This window comes from Tamandua tetradactyla, chromosome 24, assembly GCF_023851605.1.
Source record: "Tamandua tetradactyla isolate mTamTet1 chromosome 24, mTamTet1.pri, whole genome shotgun sequence".
In the NCBI taxonomy this organism is placed as follows: domain Eukaryota; kingdom Metazoa; phylum Chordata; class Mammalia; order Pilosa; family Myrmecophagidae; genus Tamandua; species Tamandua tetradactyla.
Genome location: NC_135350.1, coordinates 2,486,933 through 2,507,377, shown reverse-complemented (window position 1 = coordinate 2,507,377; position 20,445 = coordinate 2,486,933). Strand labels below are relative to the sequence as shown.

At 36.6% G+C, this 20,445-nt stretch overlaps 1 protein-coding gene and 1 pseudogene across 1 annotated transcript in view; both read right to left on the bottom strand.

Annotated features, from left to right (window-relative positions):
* PRSS12 (serine protease 12) overlaps nt 1-20,445 on the bottom strand; it is a 116,849-nt gene that overhangs the window by 16,739 nt on the left and 79,665 nt on the right. The window contains exons 7-8 of the mRNA XM_077142444.1: nt 10,820-11,025; nt 243-321 (exon numbers count right to left, since the gene is read on the bottom strand). Coding sequence (XP_076998559.1) covers nt 243-321; nt 10,820-11,025 — 285 coding nt within the window. The remainder of the gene's footprint in view (nt 1-242; nt 322-10,819; nt 11,026-20,445) is intronic.
* LOC143668491 (riboflavin kinase pseudogene) lies at nt 308-9,142 on the bottom strand (annotated as a pseudogene).

Sequence of the window (20,445 nt, the reverse complement as noted above, 5' to 3'; positions counted from 1 at the left end):
TTCAGCAACCCATCTTTTCATAAATTGGGGTACAGTGGTATAAGAATTTTGACCAATATAAGATAAATGTAGGTCAAGGGACCATGAAATTTTCCATGGAATTTATCATTAATTTAGAAAATAAAATGTTTAAAATAAATCCCTCACTGATAGTAGAAAATGCCCAGTTTGCAACCCAGATACATATAAATATATACAAATAATTCTATAATATGGAAAATCTCTTTTGAAAAACCTTTTACCTTAAAGAATTTCTCCCACCAACAATCCTCTTCTGCCTCCGACGCAGCAATCTCAGACCACAGGCGGAAGAAAGGGGGCCTAGAGCAGAGACAGGTCAGTGACCACACCGTCACATTAGACCGTCACACTGCTGACAGAACAGTGAGAACGTCTGCACATCTTCCTGCTTCTCCCGCCTCTAATTTAAAGGGCCATTGCTCTGCAAATTATGATAGTTTTCTTATAATAAAAATGAAAAGTCGTTGCCTCATTTAACCAAGGCGGCAATAATTTGCAAGCAATTGAGAAACTTTAGGAAGCTTCCTTTCGTTCAGCTCTGAGAAAGTTTCATGGGCTGCTGAATAGCTGGCCTGTCCAGTATGTCCTCCTTGTGAATCCTTGTATCTCCTTCTCTGCTGATTACAGAGGCTACTTTGGAGTTCAGGGACATTAATCCAAACAAGAGAACTGTAAAGACAGTAATTGTCTAAATTACTCGCTTTTCATACATGCCATTCCAAGCCACATATAAAGATGTAAACAAAGGAGCAAAGCACATTCCCAAGAGAGAAGTCGAATCTGCATTTGTATTTACTTGCATAGTGCATTAATACACGGGAAGGGTTTGCTGAGAAAATTTAAGAGGCAAACTATAATTTCGGGTGTGTAGTCAAACTTCCCAAGATAACAGTATTCTGTCAAGCACATACAAAATACTTTTTTATATGTAAGTATCCAGACAATCTCATATGCTTGCCTAAGGACTTACTTCTGCTAGGAAATACAGTGAAATTCCATCATCATGGAAATTTTCACATATTTCACAAGCCATGTATTTACCAAATATCTACCAAGTGCTCAGCTTTGCACAGGCTTTCAGAAAATCTAAACTCTATTTAGGGGGACTGTTCTAGTTTGCTAGCTGCTGGAAGGCAATATACCAGGAACGGAATGGCTTTTAAAAAGGGGAATTTAATGAGTTGCTAGTTTACAGTTCTAAGGCCGAGAAAATGTCCCAATTAAAACAAGTCTAAAGAAATGTCCAATCAAAGGCATCTAGGGAAAGATACCTTGGTTCAAGAAGGCCGATGAAGTTCAGGGTTTCTCTCTCAAGTGAGAAGGCACATGGCGAACACAGTCAGGGCTTCTCTCTCAGCTGGAAGGGCACATGGCGAACACGGCGTCATCTGCTAGATTTCTCTCCTGGCTTCCTATTTCATGAAGCTTCCTGGGAGGCGTTTTCCTTCTTCATCTCCAAAGGTGGCTGGCTGGTGGACTCTCTGCCTTGTAGTGTTGCTCTCTCGGAATCTCTCTGAATCTCTCATTCTCCATAATGTTTCCTCTTTTATAGGACTTCAGAAACTAATCAAGACCCACTCAAATGGGTGGAGACATGTCATCCCCTAATCCAGTTTAACAACCACTCTTGACTAAATCACATCATCCAGGGAGATAATCTCATTGCAGTTTCAAACATACAGTATTGAATAGAGATTATTCTACCTTTAAGAAATGGGATTTATATTAAAACATGGCTTTTCTTAGGGGGCATACTTCCTTTCAAACCAGCACAGGGACAGTATGCATACAAATCAAACTAGTAAAGGACAGTGTAAACTAGTTGATAATTAAATGCCTAACTGTGTTGTAGGAAGTAGGGGTAATATTGTGTGCAGCTCAGAGGAATGACTGATGAAGGGAGGCGGTGAACCGGGGACTTCAGGAGTGAGTATAATTTTGTATCTGCAGAGCCTGGTCTTCAAGAACCTTCATAATAAGCCCCAAACTCCTTTGCAGGCTTTGCTAAGAGAAAAGGCCACCATTTAGGACATTGCGGCCAAGCCGCTTGGGTCCCAATACCAGCTCTGCCACTTGGTAGTTGGGTGACACTGGTCAAGTTGCTAACATTTTGCATTACAGTTTCCTCAACACAGGTATAATACCCATTTTTCATGGATGTCTGGAGAACCAAAGAGATAATATATATAAAGCATAAAGCATAGTGCCTCACAAATCCTGTTTAATCACACCCATATTTCACCAAGCTGAATACCTTTTCCCAGCGTGTTCTTAATTCCACACCTTTGTTGGTGCTGCTCTTTATGCTTGGCATATTTTCCAGCCCCTCTGCTCTACCTGACAAAATTCCATCTCTCCTTAAAGCATTATTTCAAATGCCTACTCCATTAGGAAACTTTACCTGATTCCAAGAGGATGCAAACTCTTTATCCTTTATGCCCCCATATCACTTTCCTTTATTCTGCCTGGTGTTACAAATAATTATGTACCTGTCTTGGCTCTCCTATAGTTGAGATTTCATGAGCAAGACACCTATATTTTACATATCTTTTTGTTGTTGTTCAAGTATTTTATTTCTAACATTAAATTACATTTTCTAAATATTTTTATAAATAAATGGAAAATGCCACACACGGTTTGCCACAAAGTCACGCACCATCAAGTAAAATAGAACCAAATGAATTTATCCATTTTTCCCAATAATCCAATGTGACTTTAGATGTTTTTCTATTTACTTTATTCTAATTCATTTATGCAGATCAGGGAAACTTATTTATAATGAGTTGTTTCATCTTTTAAAATTACCTTCTATATCCTGCTCCTCCTTTCCAACAAATCCAGGGCTCAAGTGAAAAATGATACAACATAGTATTTCAGAGGCCCAAAGCAATTTGTAACCTTAACTTCCCAAATATCAATTTCAAATTTCTCCCTATATAAACAAAGACTCAAACAGCCAAAAATCACATAGTTAGCAGGAAGGAAAATGTATGAGATAAAGAAAACTATATGCTTTTCACCCAGACATTCATTAGTCTAGCATCGAACATACAAACTACAGAGTTTAGATTTTTTTCAGGCTCGTAATTACATGAAAAAGATTTATTTCATAGTTGAACTGACTCTTAAATATTTCCAGGGGAGAGGAGTCCCAAGAATTTTGTGTTCTTGAAGAAACTGGCATAAAAAATGGTATATATAAATGAACTGCTATATGTTCAACTAAACTTTGAAGAAACTACAGAAGTTTTTTTTCCTAAAAGCACAATGCAGATATGTGTGGTCATCACTGCTCATAGAGTGAAAGGATGGAATGGTAAATGTAGATTCAGTCTTCTGTGAGTGTACAGTTGTAAGCTGATCTAAATGGAAAGAAACAAAATGAAAAACTCGACACTGATAACTGTTTTAAGGAAAAAAGAACCATCAAAAAAAAATGCTGAAGAACAGGAGTATCTTCTCTTAAGGAGAAAAATGTTATCCAACACAAAAAATGAGAACTACAGATTTGAAAACTACAGATTTTTCTTTTTCTTTTATTTTATTAAAAAATAAAATAATGGAAGGAGTAAGACCATTTAGAATTACGACAGGTTCAAATGGAATGGAACAGAGAGTACAATGATTTCACCTCATGAAGGAAATGACTGAAATGAAATTTCACGAGTCTTCATGTCTATAATAAACTATATTAATGTAAAAAAAATCAATATATAATTAGAAAAAATACAAAGTCTGGATTTTTCCCTCTTAGGCTTATAATAGACTACCAGACCTCTCTTTAATGCATTTCTACAAGCCTCTCTGTTTAGCAGCACACGCTATACCAGTACCTTTATACATACTGGTATTTTAAGAATCATGCCTCATCTCAAACTTTTTACCCATTATATATATGTTTTATTTCCATCATAAGAAATTTAAGACCTTTCTAAGTGGTACATTTTAGAATGCTTCGAGTTTTTAATTAACAAATTACATAAAAACAATCTTGAATTTTAAATGAAATCTTTTTATTACTGTGGCATGATGGGTTTAATTAAACAGCTGAAGCATAAATACAGTAATCACATTGTACTGTTTAAACTAATTCACAGCTGCAGGCAAAAGATTGATTTTTAAAATATCACCAGCATGAGACTGTGTAGTTATGAGCAGTGAAATACAAGGAAACAGTGAATGAATAAATGAAAAGTTTTCTCAGCAGTGGCCATTTATCATTTTGCTATTAGGAACCCAGAAGAAAGTGTCTTCTTTTACTTTCTAGTGTTCTGGTAATTTTGGTTGTTTCTAAGCTTCATCAATATCACCCTGAATTGCTGAAATACGTAATTCTAAAGAATCAAAGTTCTTCTCTCTGGCCTTGAGGTAGCCAAAGATGGCCACATTGAGCATTTCCCCATAGAAGTCTTTGAAGGTATATATGATGTGAGTTTTCATGGACTTTTTCTACTCTCATAGTATGGGTTCCATCCTATGCTCACCACCATCTTATGGACATTTCCACTTCCAATGCTGGCCCAACCACAATAAATGCCAGTGACTAGATCAGCTGAAAGATTATCGACTACCTGTTCAGGTAAGTTAGCTGTAGGGATGCCCAGCTGCTTGGAGCCGCGACGGAAGTCCCGCACCACCTGGCCGCAGGTCCCTCACGACACCACCCGCTCGGCGGATGAGCATCCGGCAGGGGTCCCCATCGGGGCAGCGCCCAGATCCTCCAGGACCAACCAGAGGACACGGAAGGGAGCTCGGCCGCTGGGGTGCACAACTGACCACGTGGCTACGACCAAGCGCCGCGGCGGGACCCTGACGGCGCTGACCCAGCGGAAGCTCCCGGGCACCTGAAAGGTTGCGTCCCTACATAGATTTTTGTCTTTGTTGCACAAAAGACCCCTGTGCATAACTGAATGCTCGTTTACTCTCCATTAAGAAGAATTATGCTTGCAAAACCTCCTAAGAATCGAATGAGTTACAGAACAGTGGACATTCTAACTAGGAACCAGAGAAAGCACCACAAAAGTGGAAATGTGACTGTCCCAGTACAAGCAGTGAAGATACAAGCCCCCCTTGTCCAGAGATACATCTCAAGAAGTAGGGGGTGAGGGCAAAGTTGTACATACCTACATATATCCACAAATACAAATATTGTATACTTAATGCCAAATAAATAGTTCAAATCATCAGCACTGGCGTTCCAAGAAGAGAATAATCACTTCCGTTGGTGACTGAGGACAATCTCATGGAGAAGGAAGAACTGAAAGAACCTCCAGGGTTCTAGGAAGGTTGAAATAGGCATCCTCCAATACTTTAAGTTCCAGCATGAACTAAAACTCTAGATTTCTCTTCATGAGGTTGCACAGGTTAACTCAAATACCAAATCACTTTGCTCTTTGATAGACTATATCAAGTCTTAAAATAATTTTAGTTATCTCATGCTAACCAGAAATACTTACTCTTGATAATACCATAGGAATTTCTTGAAAATAAATATGTAAATAAATGTGAAAACAACTAATCATACTTACCTCTCTGTTTATTAACAATGCGAGAAGGTGTATGGTTTACAATTTAATACCATTAATTTGGTCCATAAGAATGAACTATTCCAGGGGTTCCCAAGTTTTTTATTTATTTATTTATTTTTTGGTTTGTCTGTTTGTTTGTTTGTTTGTGTCTTTTTTTTACTATTATTATTATTTTTATTTTTTTCTCTATATTAACATTCTATATCTTTTTCTGTTGTTTTGCTAGTTCTTGTCCTAAATCAATGCAAATGTACTAAGAAATGATGATCATGCATCTATGTGATGATGTTAAGAATTACTGGTCCCCAAGTTTTTCACCACCAAGAAACCCCTCTCCTCCTAAACCCCTTATTTAAAAAATAAAAATAAAAAAAAAATGTAAAGATTCTTAACTTCCTCTAAGGTATTCTGATTCTAAATTCTTGGTGAAAACTGTCTCACCAATAAATGATCCTGCAACTCTAATGTGATAGAATATCTTGGTGGTCCAAAAACATCCTAACGTAAGAAAATAAAGTACGTGAATTAGTAACATTAATGGGAGTTCACGGTCTAAAATATATCTAAATTTTTCTAATTCTATTACTAGAAGTGGCCCAACAGCAACAGCACTTTTACCCACTGTGTAGCACAATGTACAGATTTAGTTTCTCACATTCCTCTGAAATGAAAGAAATCTACTTTTCTTTCAGTAATAAATCCCATACACCAGAGCAGGGTAAAATTTAAGTGGATCTGAAGTATCCTGTTACTGGGGAAAAAGGTTGCTTTCAAAGATCCCAGAGTTAATGGAACATAAGAGGCAGCATAAATAAGTTGATCTTGTGAATGGAATGAAATTGTAAAGACATACAAAAGAGAAGTGCTAAATAAAAAATATGTGAAAAGGTGGGGTGTACAAAAGAAGGGTGAATATAATGAGATGACTAGTCTTAAAAATAATTTCAGTAATTCAGATGGGACATCTTATTTCTTTGTGTAAGTATATGTGCATAATAATGTATGGATATACATACTATTTTTTTTCCAATCCGTATGAGAAGAAAGGGTGGGGATTGTACCAAGAACAGATGACCTAATCAGCACAAATGATCTCATAATAGCCAGGTGGAAAGGAGTCCAATGGGCAAATCAATGCTAGTTATTTCTTGAAAGGAAAAGAAGTTCAACAATGTGTAACAAGATGATGAATTTGCCAATGGTCTCCGAGACATGATGTGAAGTTTTTTTTAACTCTCATCTCTTAGGAGAGGAGACCTCTAGATGGCACGACAAATTATAAGCTATGAGAAAGACATACGTTTCCAATAATACTCCAAACCAACTCTAGGACAAGAAGTGATGTAATAGGGAGCAGGCAAAATTTAAAGTTTACATCATTCTGGGGCAGAGTGCCAGATTGCAAGATACTAAAACTACCATTTAAAGCCATAAAATTCACTATTATAATAAAAAATTAAAAAGCAAAATGAAAATAGTTTATAAAAGTATCCCATCAGATGACTCAAGTTTGAATCATCTTATAGAAGTCACCCGCCAGTCCTGATACTCAATACAAAATCAACAGGTTAATTGGCCAGATTCTGTAGCTTAACTGATCTAAGACTGAAATCTTTTTGAAGTATGGTAACACTGCTGTAACCTTAAAAAGATAACAGAATAAGTACAGCTACAACTTTAGGAAGGCATCTAAAAATGAAGAAATAAAAGAAGAAGTAAACCCATGGTATTTCATAATTTAGAACAGGTTTACATAACAGTGTAGTAAAATCTGTAGAAGTATTGAATTTTTATGGTTTTCTTTTTACTGCTTAAGACACTGGATATAATCCAAAGAATTAGTAATATTCATTTTGTAACTGCAGTTTAAATAATCGAAGATGATTTAATAAATTAAGTGGTAATCCATATTTAGGAAAAATTGGCTTACCACATTTTTATGCATTTTATGTATTTAGGGCATAGAAAGTAAAACAAAACACAAAGAGTTTTAAATATTCCTCTCCACACCCATAAGCCCTTCAAAGAGTGCAGAATCATATTAGCAACCTCCAGTCCATTTACTGTGCAGGCATACCTCAGAGAGATTGCAGATTCGGTTCCAGGCGACTGCAATAAAGTGAATATTGCAAAAGGGCAAGTCACATGAATTTTTTAGTTTCTCAGTGCATGTAAAAGTTATATTTACACTATACTGTAGTCTATTAAGTGCACAATAGCATTAAATTGCTAATATATGCACATACCTTAACTTAAAAATATTTTATTGCTAAACAATAATCATCTGAGCATCCAGTGAGTCGTAATCCTTTTGCTAGTGGAGGGTCTTGCCTTGCTGTTGATGGCTATTGACTGATCAGGGTGGTGGTTGCTGAAAGTTGGGGTGGTGTGGCAATTTCTTGTTATAAGACACACGATGAAGTTTGCTGCATCTATCAACTCTTCCTTTCATGAAAATTTTCCCAGTGGCATGAAATGCGGTTTGATAACATTTTACCCACAGTAGAACTTCTTTCAAAATTGGAGTCACTCCTCTCAAACCCTGGTGCTGTTTTATCAACTAAGTTAATGTAACATCGTAATCCTTTGTTGTTATTTCAACAACGTTCACAGCATCTTCACCAGGAGTAGTTTCTCTAAAAACCACTATCTTTGCTCATCCATAAGAAGATTGCAGCAATTCTGTCCGTCTCCAAGCTCTACTTCTACTTCTAGCCCACTTGCTATTTCTACCACATCTGCAGTTACTTTCCCCACTGAAGTCTTGAACCCCTCAAAGTCATCTGTGAGAAGTGGAATCAACTTCTTCCAAACTTCTGTAGATGTTGATTTCTTCGACCTCCTCTCATGAATCACAAATGTTCTTAATGGCATCATCTAGACAGGATTCCAAATCCTTTCCGGGTTTGGAATTGACTTTGCTCCCATCTATTAGAGGAATCAGTCACTCTCAATGGAAGCTAAAGCCTTAAGCAATGTATTTCTCAGATAATAAGACTTGAAAGTCAAAATTATTTCTTGATCCAGTGTCTGCAGAAAGGATGCTGTGTAAGAGGCATGAAAATAACATTCATCTCTTTGTGCATCTCAATCAGGGCAACTGGGTGACCAGGTGCATTGTCAATGAACAGTAATCTTTTGAAAGGAATCTTTTTTCTCAGCAGTAGGTCTCAATAGTGGACTTAGTAAATTATGTTGTGAACAGATGTGCTGTCATCCAAGCTTTGTTGTTCCATGTATAGAGCACAGGCAGAGTAGATTTAGTGTAATGCTTAAGGGCCCTAAGATTTGTGAAATGGTAAATGAGCATTGCCTTCTACTTGAAGTCACAAGCTGCATTAGCCCCTAACAAGAGAGTCACCTGCCCGTTGAAACTTTGAAGACAAGTATTGACTATGAAAAGTCCTAGATGGCATCTTCCTTCAATATAAGGTTTTTTCATCACCACTGAAAACCTGTTGTTCAGTGTAGCCACCTTCATCAATTTTCTTAGCTCGATCTTCTGGATTACTTGCTGCAGCTTCTACATGAGCACTTGCCACTTCACCTTGCTCTTTTATGTTATGGAGATGGTTTCTTTCTTTAAGCCTCATGAATCAACCTCTGCTAGCTTCAGACTTCTCTTCTGCTGCTTCCTCACCTCTCTCAGCCTTCACAGAACTGAAGAAAGTTATAGCCTTGTTCGGCATTAAACTTTGGTTTAAGAGAATGTTGTGACTGGTTTGATCTTCTATCCAGACCATCAAAATTTTCTCCATATCAACCATAAGGCTTTTCTGCTTTATCATTCAAGTGTTCACCGGGATACACTTTTAATTTCATTCAAGAACTTTTCCTTTGAGTTCACAACTTGGCTAACTGCTTAGCCCAAAAGACCTAGCCTTTGCCTTTCCCAGCTTTCGGCATGCCTCTTTCACTAAGCTTATTCACCTCTAGCTTTTGATTCAAAGTGAGAGATGGGCAACTCTTCATTTCACTTGAACACAGAGACCAGTGTAGGGTTATAAACTGACCTAATTTCAATATCGTGTGTCTCACCCTCCAGAGAATGGGGAGCCCAAGGACATGAAGAGAGACAGGGAAAATGGCAGGAGCAGTCAAAACACACACATCTGTCAACTAAGCTTGCCATCTTATATGGGCATGGTTCATGGCATCCCAAAATAATTACAATAGTAACATCAGAGATCATGGATCACACATCACCGTAATAGATATAATGATAATGAAAAAGTTAATAATATAGCAAGAATTACCAAAATGTGACAAACAGAAACAAAAGTGAGCACCTGTTGGAAAAACGGCACTGACAGACCTGCACGATGCATGATTGCCACAAACCTTCAATTTGTAAAAAATGCAATTATCTGCAAAGTGCAATAAAGTGAAAAGCATATAGGCATACCTCTATTGTCTTTGGCCATCACTGACAGACGTTAGAAAAAAACCTTCAAATATAGATGTACCTGATTTTAAGAAAACCTAACGTATTAAAAACATGACTTTTCAATCCAGATAAATAAAGATTGATAGTTCTTTTCATAAAATAGGACCACAAATTTCTCCAAAATAGCTAGTTCTACCCCTCATTCAATTAAGGAAGTATTTCTTTACTAAAATTTAACTTTACCCAGAACTTTTAAGAACTATTCTGTTTTTCAAGGTATGAAACATCTATTTACTGTACTCTACCAGCAGACTACTTCTCATTTCTCTATTTTTTTTTTTAGATTTCAGAGATTAAAATTTACAAAGATCATTTTATTTTTGCAATCCATTCCTTAAAATAACCCTGTTGCTTAAAAATGTTAGGAGTGTAAGAAGTGCCTTCCTATGATTAGTCTTTATATTTTCATTTCTTTCTTTCTTTTTATGATGTAAATCTCAATTCTGATTCTTCAAGGATAGCAACAAATCTGGCAGTTTTTATTATATTTAGAGAAGGGATGGATTTATAGGAATCCTGCCCCTAAACCTTGCCTTCACTGTAAGCCCCACCTAGGCAAGTTTGTCAAGAACCAATGCCTTTAAAATAACACAAGGAGGGTGGGCCATGGTGGCTCAGCAGGCAAGAATGCTCACCTGCCATGCCAGAGGACCCGGGTTTGATTCCCGGTGCCTGCCCATGTAAAAAATAAAATAAAATAACACAAGGAACAAGGGAGTGTATAAGTTCTAGTTTGTGGAATTTTTGTTCTCAAAATACCGCTCGATAGTGAACTGACAAATAGTATTCTTTGACTTGTATAAGGCTCCAGCAGGTGACTTACCTTTATTACTGTTACCTGATGCTTTCTTGCCAAAATAATCACAAATAACGCCTGCATCTTCACTGTGGCGGCAGTTATGTCTTCCAATATCTTGTTTAATACAGTCAGCCAGGGACCTCTCGATTCCTGTGCACTTCACGTTATCCATGTGTATGGGTCCTTTTCCTTCCCCAAAATAAGCCATGGTTCTCGCTCTAGCGGGACCCCTGGAAACAGAGCATTCCTGAGGATGTGGAGACTCAGGCAATCATACATCTGAAGAAATTACAGCATGTACTCTTATTCTGTCATATTATTTAACTTTCGTATATTAAAATTAGCATCTGTATGTGTTAAAAAATCTTTTAATGACTGTCCCCTGAAAAACATTAAGGAACTAAATAAGAGAAGTAATTATACCATATCTCCCTTGTTTTCACACCCAACACAGCTTATTTAGCTTGTACTAAGAAAGTCATGTTTAATGGTATGTAGAAAACTCATGATAGTCCTAAACTCTAGATTAAGTAGGAAAATATTCACCTTAGCATTTTATACCCTCTTAAAGATATGGTATAATATTGCCAAGAAAATTTTGAGATTAAATCATTACATTTCAGCAATGAGATCTAGTTTCAGATGCTTGTATATGGCAGCACTTGTATTTGATTTCACAAATAAATCTAGTTATTACCTCTGCAATGGTAACTGCTGCTTAGACATAATTGCAAACAAAAATGAGATTTATCCCATTAAAAATGTTTACAATCACAGACTGCTGTCCCCAAGCAGCTCACTCTAAAGATACTCTTAGAAGTAAATCTTGTTTATATAAAACTCATTTAATGATTATATAAATAATAAATATTTATTGTATCAAATTTATAAAATGAAAAAGAAAGTACCAAAAAACCAATACCACACTAGCATTTTTTGTGCTAGCATTTGGACTGGCATTTGGGTACATTTCTTTCCAATGTATATTTATGGGGAAAATACTGTGATTTTTTTTAGAAATTTTATTGTGATAACAACAGAAATTCAGTGATATTAATTACATTTACAATATATTGTTTTACTCTTCTATCATCCCAAACTGAAACTCTGCATCCATTAAGCAATAAGTCCCTAATCCTCCTCCACGAACACACACACACACACACACACACACACACACACACACACACGCTCCTGCCCCCACTAACTTACTTTTGACCATCTCTCACTATGTACTTGCTTATTCTAAATATTTCATATAGCTGAAATCAGATAATATTTGTGCTTTGTGTCTGGCTTATTTCATGCAACATGATGCCATCAAGGTTCATCCATGTGGTCGTATGTTGCTGTATTCCTTTTTACAGCTGAATAATATTCCACTGTATGTACATACCACGTTTTGTCGATCCATTCATCTGTTGATGGACACTTGGGTTGCTTCCACCTTTCGGCAATTGTGAGTAATGTCGCTATGAACGTCAGTGTGCAAATATCTATCCACATCCTTGCTTTTAATTCTTTTGAATACATACCTACAAGTGGCATTGCCAGCTCATATGGTAATTCTATCTCAGCTTTCTGAGGAACTGCTGAGCTGCTTTCACATAGCTTTTCCATGATTTTACATTCCCACCAGCAATGCATGAGGCTTCCTATTTACCACATCCTTTGTAACACTTGTTATTTTCCTTTTTTTTTTAAAAAAATGAAAGCCATCGTAGTATGTATGAAATGGTTAACCAAGATGTTTAATGGTTAAAAAAAAAAACCATCACTGTATAGATTAGTGAATCTCAAACTTCAGAGTGATTAAAAGCCACTTGTGTTGGTTTTCAGTAAGTGGATAAGAGGTGAGAATTAAGACTCTACTTTTTAAAAAAACCCAGGTGATTTTGATTAGGTAGTTCTGCATGAAACTTTGGTGTAGAAAATCATAATTTATCTTCCCAGTGTTGCACACTTAGATTGTTTTAAAGTTTTAATATTTTTTACACACACACGCATATATATATCCTTATAGATAAATCTTTGTGGACTGCTTAGATTTCTTCTGAGAAATGGAATTTTTGACCAAAAGGTATAAACATTTTTTAAGATTTTTAGTATATATTGCGAAATACAGGGCAAGTTTTTGGAAAGCAAGTTTGCATTTAAAAATTTGTATAATTAAAACGTAACCATTTAAAGAAATATTTATTTAATTTTTCTGTTTTATTTTATATATCACTCATGATCCACATGGAATTTATCTCAGTTTAGTGTTAATGAGGGCTCTAACTTTATTTTGTCCCTGAAGTGATTTTCAATTGTCCCAATAACTTTTCCTGCTACTTTGAAATGATTTTTAAATTTACTTACCTATCATGCTATATGTACACTGCCCATTTACTGATCTCCACAGTTCAGCAATTTCCTATCTTGGCTATACATTAGAATTATCTCTGGGAGCTTTTAAATATATAGCGAGCCTGAGTGCCACTTCAGATCAATTAAAATAGAATCCATGAGAGTGGGACCAGGCATGGGGAATTTTTTTTTAAGTCTCCAAGTGTTTTAAACGTGCAACCAAAATTGAGATCCAGTGCTGTAGCTACTGTTAGTGACCTTTTTGCCTGTTTCTGTGCCAGTATCACGTTTTTCATTTCAGATGAATTTGGAAGTTAAGTACCCCTCTCCACTCCCAACCCAAATCAAGAAAAGAAAGATTTTCATTAGAACAATATTTAATATATAGATTCAATTGTATTCTGTCTTTCCATTCAGGATTGTGAAATGTCTCTTCACTTAAAAGGTCTTCAAGCTTTAGTAAAGATTTACTTTTTTAACATAGGTGTCAATTCATGTGCCATTTATTCCTAGATTTTTTTTTTTAGCTTTTGCAGCTTCTATAAATGAGTTATTTTCTTTTTTATTTTCTACCTAGCATATAGGAACACTGTTGATTTTTAAAAATATTTACTGTTCTCTTGTTACAATAGTAAATGCTAATTATAATGCCATTCCAGGTAATTATCTCAGGTTTTCTAGGGAGAAAATCATATTATTCATATATAAATTCAGATTTTTTCATTTCAATACTGAATCTCAATTCTTAAAGATGATCAGGATCTCCTGACAGTACTGAGACACTGCAATAACAAAAGACATACTTGTTTACTCCTACTTGATGTTTATTTCTGGTATGAAATTAAGGTAATTTTATTTTATTCCCATTTCCCTAGAAGACATGAGGAAGAAGTAATTTTATCATACAACTTTTCAACATTATTGAGATGACTGCATTTGTTTTCATTTATAGATGACAGGCTGAATTACATTAATTAAAGGTCTGAGCCACTCTTGCATTCCTGCAATAAACTGAAATTGTTTTTAGTACATTGTTTTTTTAATACACTGACTTAATTTGATAATGTTTTTACAATTTTCGCATATAGATTCATGCAACTGAGGCATATTTTTTCTTTTTTATGTACTTATCTTGTCTAGTTTCAAAATCAAAATTACATTAGCCTCATAAAATGAATGGAATGATTTCCATCTATTTCTTCACAGTGCATAAATTTATGTAACTCAGAAATTATCTGTGTCTTGAAGTTAGATAAAAAATTTTCAGCAAAACATCCAGAGTCATTTCTTCCATGGTCACTGATCTACTTGGGTTTTCTATCTCTTGCATCAATTTTGAAAATTATATTTTTTGTTGACAATATAGTTTTCTTGATAATTGTCCATTTCATCTACATTTCAAAATTTGTTGGTAAACATACTTCATAGTATTCTTCTACAGTTTTTAAAATCTTCTTTATACTTGTATTTATATTCCTTTTCTCTTTCTAATGTTTATTTGTAGTTTTCTCCTTTTTCTTTGTCAGAATTTCAGAGATTATTTATTTTATTATTATTTTTTAAAAATTGGAAATAGGTGCTGACAATAAAGGATAATAAAGTAAGATGTTCTGAAATTCAAACAGGCATAATTTAAAGAAAATAAAAAAATTAATAGCATTCTGTAACCAAAATTCCAGATGATTCTCATCAGTCCTAGATATGTGGATGGGTAAAGGTAATCAGTAAATAACCATATGCCAAATGTCTTGGTCTTCTTTAGGAAAGAAAAGTAACAACAATTTTTCAAATAGTAAGAAAATGAAAACTTTAGTATTTTAATTAAAACTATAAACAAAATTGGACTTCCAGGAAGATGGCCAAACAAAGCAGCTCAAGATTAGCCCTGCTCCATGGAAAAGTTAGAGAAGGAACAGGTGGGCAAGTAAGATTGTGATTCAGGAGTGCAGCTGACCTGGGAGAGCCTTCTGCACCACTTAGGGCACCCCGGGTTGCAAAGGTCAAGGAACTGAGAGGCACAAAGCTGGAGCCTGGCGCAGAGGCGTGGAGCCCATGGAGTGCACAGATGGGATCCTGGACTAGGAAGTAAGCCAGGCCATGTTCCCTGGGCACGCTACCCTCACCAGCACAGCCCCATGACCGGCAACTCACCCTACACCCCACACACCTGAACCCCATCACCCACTCACATTCCCCACACTCCGGGCACCCCCACTCCACCAGCCCCCAGTGCATGTACCTGCCCCACACCCCCACCCCAAGTGCAGCCCAGCTCACCTCTACTGCACCGCTCCTGAGCACTACCTCCCCCTCTTTGTTCCCTGCAGGCTGTTGCCAGTGCATAAAGGCCATGGGCACTAACTGCCCATCATATCACACAGCCTCATTCCACCCCACACTGAGCTCTGTGCATCCATTTATGGCACACCCAGGCCTGTGCATGCACATGGGCCCCCGTCACATCATTCAGCTCTGGGAATGGCACTTTACAGCAGTCCTAGAACCACACATGTACACAGTCCTTGGCCTCAATTCCCAGCTCTGAGAAAGTGCCAACCTGCGCAGCCAGGTCAAATCTGCCCCGTCCATGAAGGTATAATGCCTACCTGCTGATGCAGCTCTATGCATGCACACAAAGGGCCCTATGCCTTAGACCAGGGCACACCAGGGTTAAGCCCCCCAAACTGGTACACTTCTGCCTATACTGCCCTGAAACAAATCACTGCACTTAGGGCCCCACCCCATACCCGGCTCCCTGCTACACAACCATCTTGCATACATAAGGCCTTAGACTACTGAAAGAAATCAACTCACAAAGTAAATCAATCAAGATATTTACATGCGACAAAGACAGCAGATCACTAAGCATATCAAATGCAGACAGATATAGTCCCATCTAATGACCAAATTAAAACACCAGAGGAGACACAGACACTGGAACAACTAATCAAAGATGTTCATACAGCTCTACTTAATAAAATAAGTGGGATAGCTAATGACATAAAGGAGATCGAGAAGACAGTAGAAGAGCATGAAGTAGAATTTGAAAGAATAAATAGAAAAACAGTGGATAATATGCAGATTAAAGACTCTGTTGACCAAATAAAAAACATGCTAGAGGCACACAACACCAGATTTGAAGAGACAAAAGAAAGACTAAGTGATATAGAGAACATGATAACTGACTTCGAAGATGCAAAACAGCAAATGGCAAAAAAGATGGAAAAAAGTTGAATTGGATCTCAAGAAAATGATAGGCAAAACAAAGCACCCAAATATAAGAACCATTGGTGTCCCAGAAGGAGAAGAGAGGAATAAAGGACCGGGAAGAGTAGTTGAAGATATAAAGGAGGAAAACTTCCCAAACCACATAAAGGGCACAAATATACAAGTCAAAGAAGCTCAATGAACTTCAAACAGAATAAATCTAAATAAGCCTTCGTAAAGCACATACTAATACTGATTAAATGTCAAATGTTGAAGAGTAGCAGAAAATCCTGAAAGTGGCAAAAGGAAAACAATCTACTACATACAAGGGAAATCAAATAAGACTGAGTTCAGACTACTCAACTAACACCCTGGAGGTGAGAAGGCAGTGGTATGATATATTCAAGATCTTGAAAGAGAAAGACTTCCAGTGAAGAATTCTGTATCCAGCCAAATTGTCCTTCAAAACTGAGAGACAGATTAAAGTTTCACAGACAAAGAAGTCCCGAAAGAATTTGTCAACAAGAGACCAGCCATATAAAAAATACTAAAAGTTCTGCAGCTGAAAAAAAAGGCAGGAGAGGGAGTTCCGGAGGAGGGCACAGAATTGAAGAGTACCACTAAGGATTTAAAGAATACAAAGAGAGAGAGGAAAAGAATATATAGATCTGAAAAATAAAATTTAAAAGATGACATGGTGGAATCTAGAAATACTTTTTCAATAATAACTATGAATGTTAATGGACTAAACATACCAATTAAAAGATATAGAATGGCATAATGAACTAAGAAACATAATCTAGCTATATGTTGCTTACAAGAGACACATTTTAGATGCAAGGATAGAAATTGATTGAAAGTGAAAGGATGGAAAAAGATTTTCCACACAAGTTGTAACCAAAAGAAAGCAGGAGTAGCTATACTAATATCAGACAAAGTAGATTTTAAATGTAAAGACATAAGAGACAAAGAAGGACACTATATACTAATTAAAGGGTCAATTCAGCAAGAAGACATAACAATCATAAATGTTTATGCTCCCAATCAAGGAGCGCCAAAGTACATGAAACAGACATTGGAAAACTGAAGGGAGTGATAGATGTGTCAACAGTAATATTAGGAGACTTCAATACACCACTCTACTCTATAGATAGAACAACCAGACATAAGATCAACAAGGAAAAAGAGAAGTTAAATAACTTGGTAAATGAATTAGACCTAACAGAAAATATACAGATCATTACACCCCAAAGCACAGGGATATACATTCTTCTCAAGTGCTCATGGAACATTCTCCAGGATAAATCATATGCTGAGGCACAAAACAGGTCTTTATAAGTTTCAAAACACTGGAATTATTCAAAGCACTTTCTTTTCTTTTTTTTTTAACTTTTTTTATTAATTAAAAAAAATTAACAAACAAAACATTAAGAGATCATTCCATTCTACATATACAATCAGTAATTCTTAATATCATCACATACGTGCATATTCATCATTTCTTAGAACATTTGCATCGATTTAGAAAAAGAAATAAAAAGACAACAGAAAAGGAAATAAAACGATAACAGAGAAAAAAAAAGATTATACATACCATACCCCTTACCCCTCGCATTCATTTACCACTAGCATTTCAAAATAAATTTATTTTAACATTTGTTCCCCCTATTATTTATTTTTATTCCATATGTTCTACTCTTCTGTTGATATAGTAGCTAAAAGGAGCATCAGACACAAAGTTTTCACATTCACAGAGTCTCATCGTGAAAGCTATATCATTGTTTAATCATCATCAAGAAACATGGCTACTGGAACACAGCTCTACATTTTCAGGCAGTTCCCTCCAGCCTCTCCACTACATCTTGAACAACGAGGTGATATCTACTTAATGCATAAGAATAACCTCCAGGATAACCTCTCAACTCTGTTTGGAATCTCTCAGCCATTGACACTTAGTCTCATTTCACTCTTCCCCCTTTGGTCAAGAAGGTTCTCTCAATCCCTTGATGTTAATTTTCAGCTCATTCTAGGGTTTTTCTCAGTCCCTTGATGCTGAGTCTCAGCTCATTCCAGGATTTCTGTCCCACGTTGCCAGGAAGGTCCACACCCCTGGGAGTCATGTCCCATGTAGACAGGGGGAGGGTGGTAAGTCTGCTTGTTGTGTTGGCTGGAGAGAGGGGCCACATCTGAGCAACAAAAGAGGCTCTCTTGGGGGTGACTCTTAGGCCTAAATTTTAAGTAGACTTGACCTATCCTTTGTGGGGTTAAGTTTCATATGAACAAACCCCAAGACTGGGGGCTCAGCCTATAGCTTTGGTTCCACATTGCTTGTGAGAATATCAAGAATTCGACTTGGGGAAGTTGAATTTCTCCCCACTCTCACCATTCCCGGAAGGGGGCTTGCAAATACTTTTCCAGTCACTGATCAAATCACTCTGGGATTCATCGGGGCATCACTCTGGACAAACCAACAAAATCTCATGTCCTACCTGAGATTCCAAATACTTATGACATTCAATCAAACTATCTACATGAGTTATATTAGGAAATGCTCTAGTCAAAATCTAAATTTTGTAACAAATAAACATTTTTTGCTTTAATCTCACACATAAGGTGACATTTTAAAGTATTGATTATCATCTATTTTCAGCATCCTGCAATAATGACATTCCTTTGTTCTTCCTCATGCAAAAACATTTTTAAAATTTGTACATTGTACATTTCACTATTATTATACACTCTAGGCATTCCTAGATTATACCATCTCGATCTTTACCATCTATCTTTCTTCCTGATTTCATTTATGTCCCCAGCCCTCCTCCCTCTATCATTCTCACATGCAGCTTCATTCAGTGTTTTAACATAATTACATTACAGTTAGGTAGTATTGTGCTGTCCATTTCTGAGTTTTTATATTCAGTCCTGTTGCACAGTCTGTATCCCTTCAGCTCCAATTACCCAATATCTCATCCTATTTCTATCTCCTGATGGTCTCTGTTACCAAGGAAATATTCCAAGTTTATTCACTAATGTCAGTTCATATCAGTGAGACCATACAGTATTTGTCCTTTTGTTTCTGGCTAATCTCACTCAGCATAATGTCCTGAAGGTCCATTCATGTTGTTACTTTATTCTTTCTTAGAGCTGCATAATATTCCATCTTATGTAAATGTCCCAGTTTGTTTAGCCAACTGTCTGTTGATGGACATTTTGGCTGTTTCCATCTCTTGGTAATTGTTAATAATGCTGCTATAAACATTGGTGTGTAAATGTCCATTTGTGTCCTTGGCCTCGTGTCCTTTGAGTAGAGACAGCATATATATGGGTCCTGTTTTTTAATCCATTCTGCCAGACTATGTCTTTTGATTGGAAAGTTTAATCCATTAACATTCAGTGTTATTACTGCATGGGTAGTACTTTCTTCTACTATTTTGCCTTCTGGATTTTATATGTCATATCTAATTTTCCTTCTTTTTACCTTTACTCATAGTCTTCCTTTCTACACTCTTCTCCACACCTCTCTCTTCTGTCTTCGTGTCTGTCTCTAGTGTTCCCTTTAGTATTTTTTGCAGAGCTGGTCTCTTGGTCACAAATTCTCTCAGTGATTTTTTTATCTGAAAATGTTTTAATTTCTCCCTCATTTTTGAAGGACAGTTTTGCTGGATACAGAATTCTTGGTTGGGCAGTTTTTCTCTTTTAATAGTTTAAATATATCATCCTACTGTCTTCTCACCTCCATGGTTTCTGCTGAGAGATCTGCGCATAGTCTTATTGGGCTTCCCTTGTATGTGATGGATTGCCTTTCTCTTGCTGCTTTCAAGATCCTCTCTTTCTCTTTGACTTCTGACATTCTGATTATTAAATGTCTTGGAGTGTGTCTATTTGGATCTATTCTCTTTGGGGTGCACTGCACTTCTTGGATCTGTAATTTTAAGTCTTTCATAAGAGTTGGGAAATTTTCAGTGATAATTTCCTCCATTAGTTTTTCTCCTCCTTTTCCCTTCTCTTCTCCTTCCGGGACACCCACAACACGTATATTCATGCGCTTCATATTGTCTTTCAATTCCCTGAGTCCCTGCTCATATTTTTCTTTT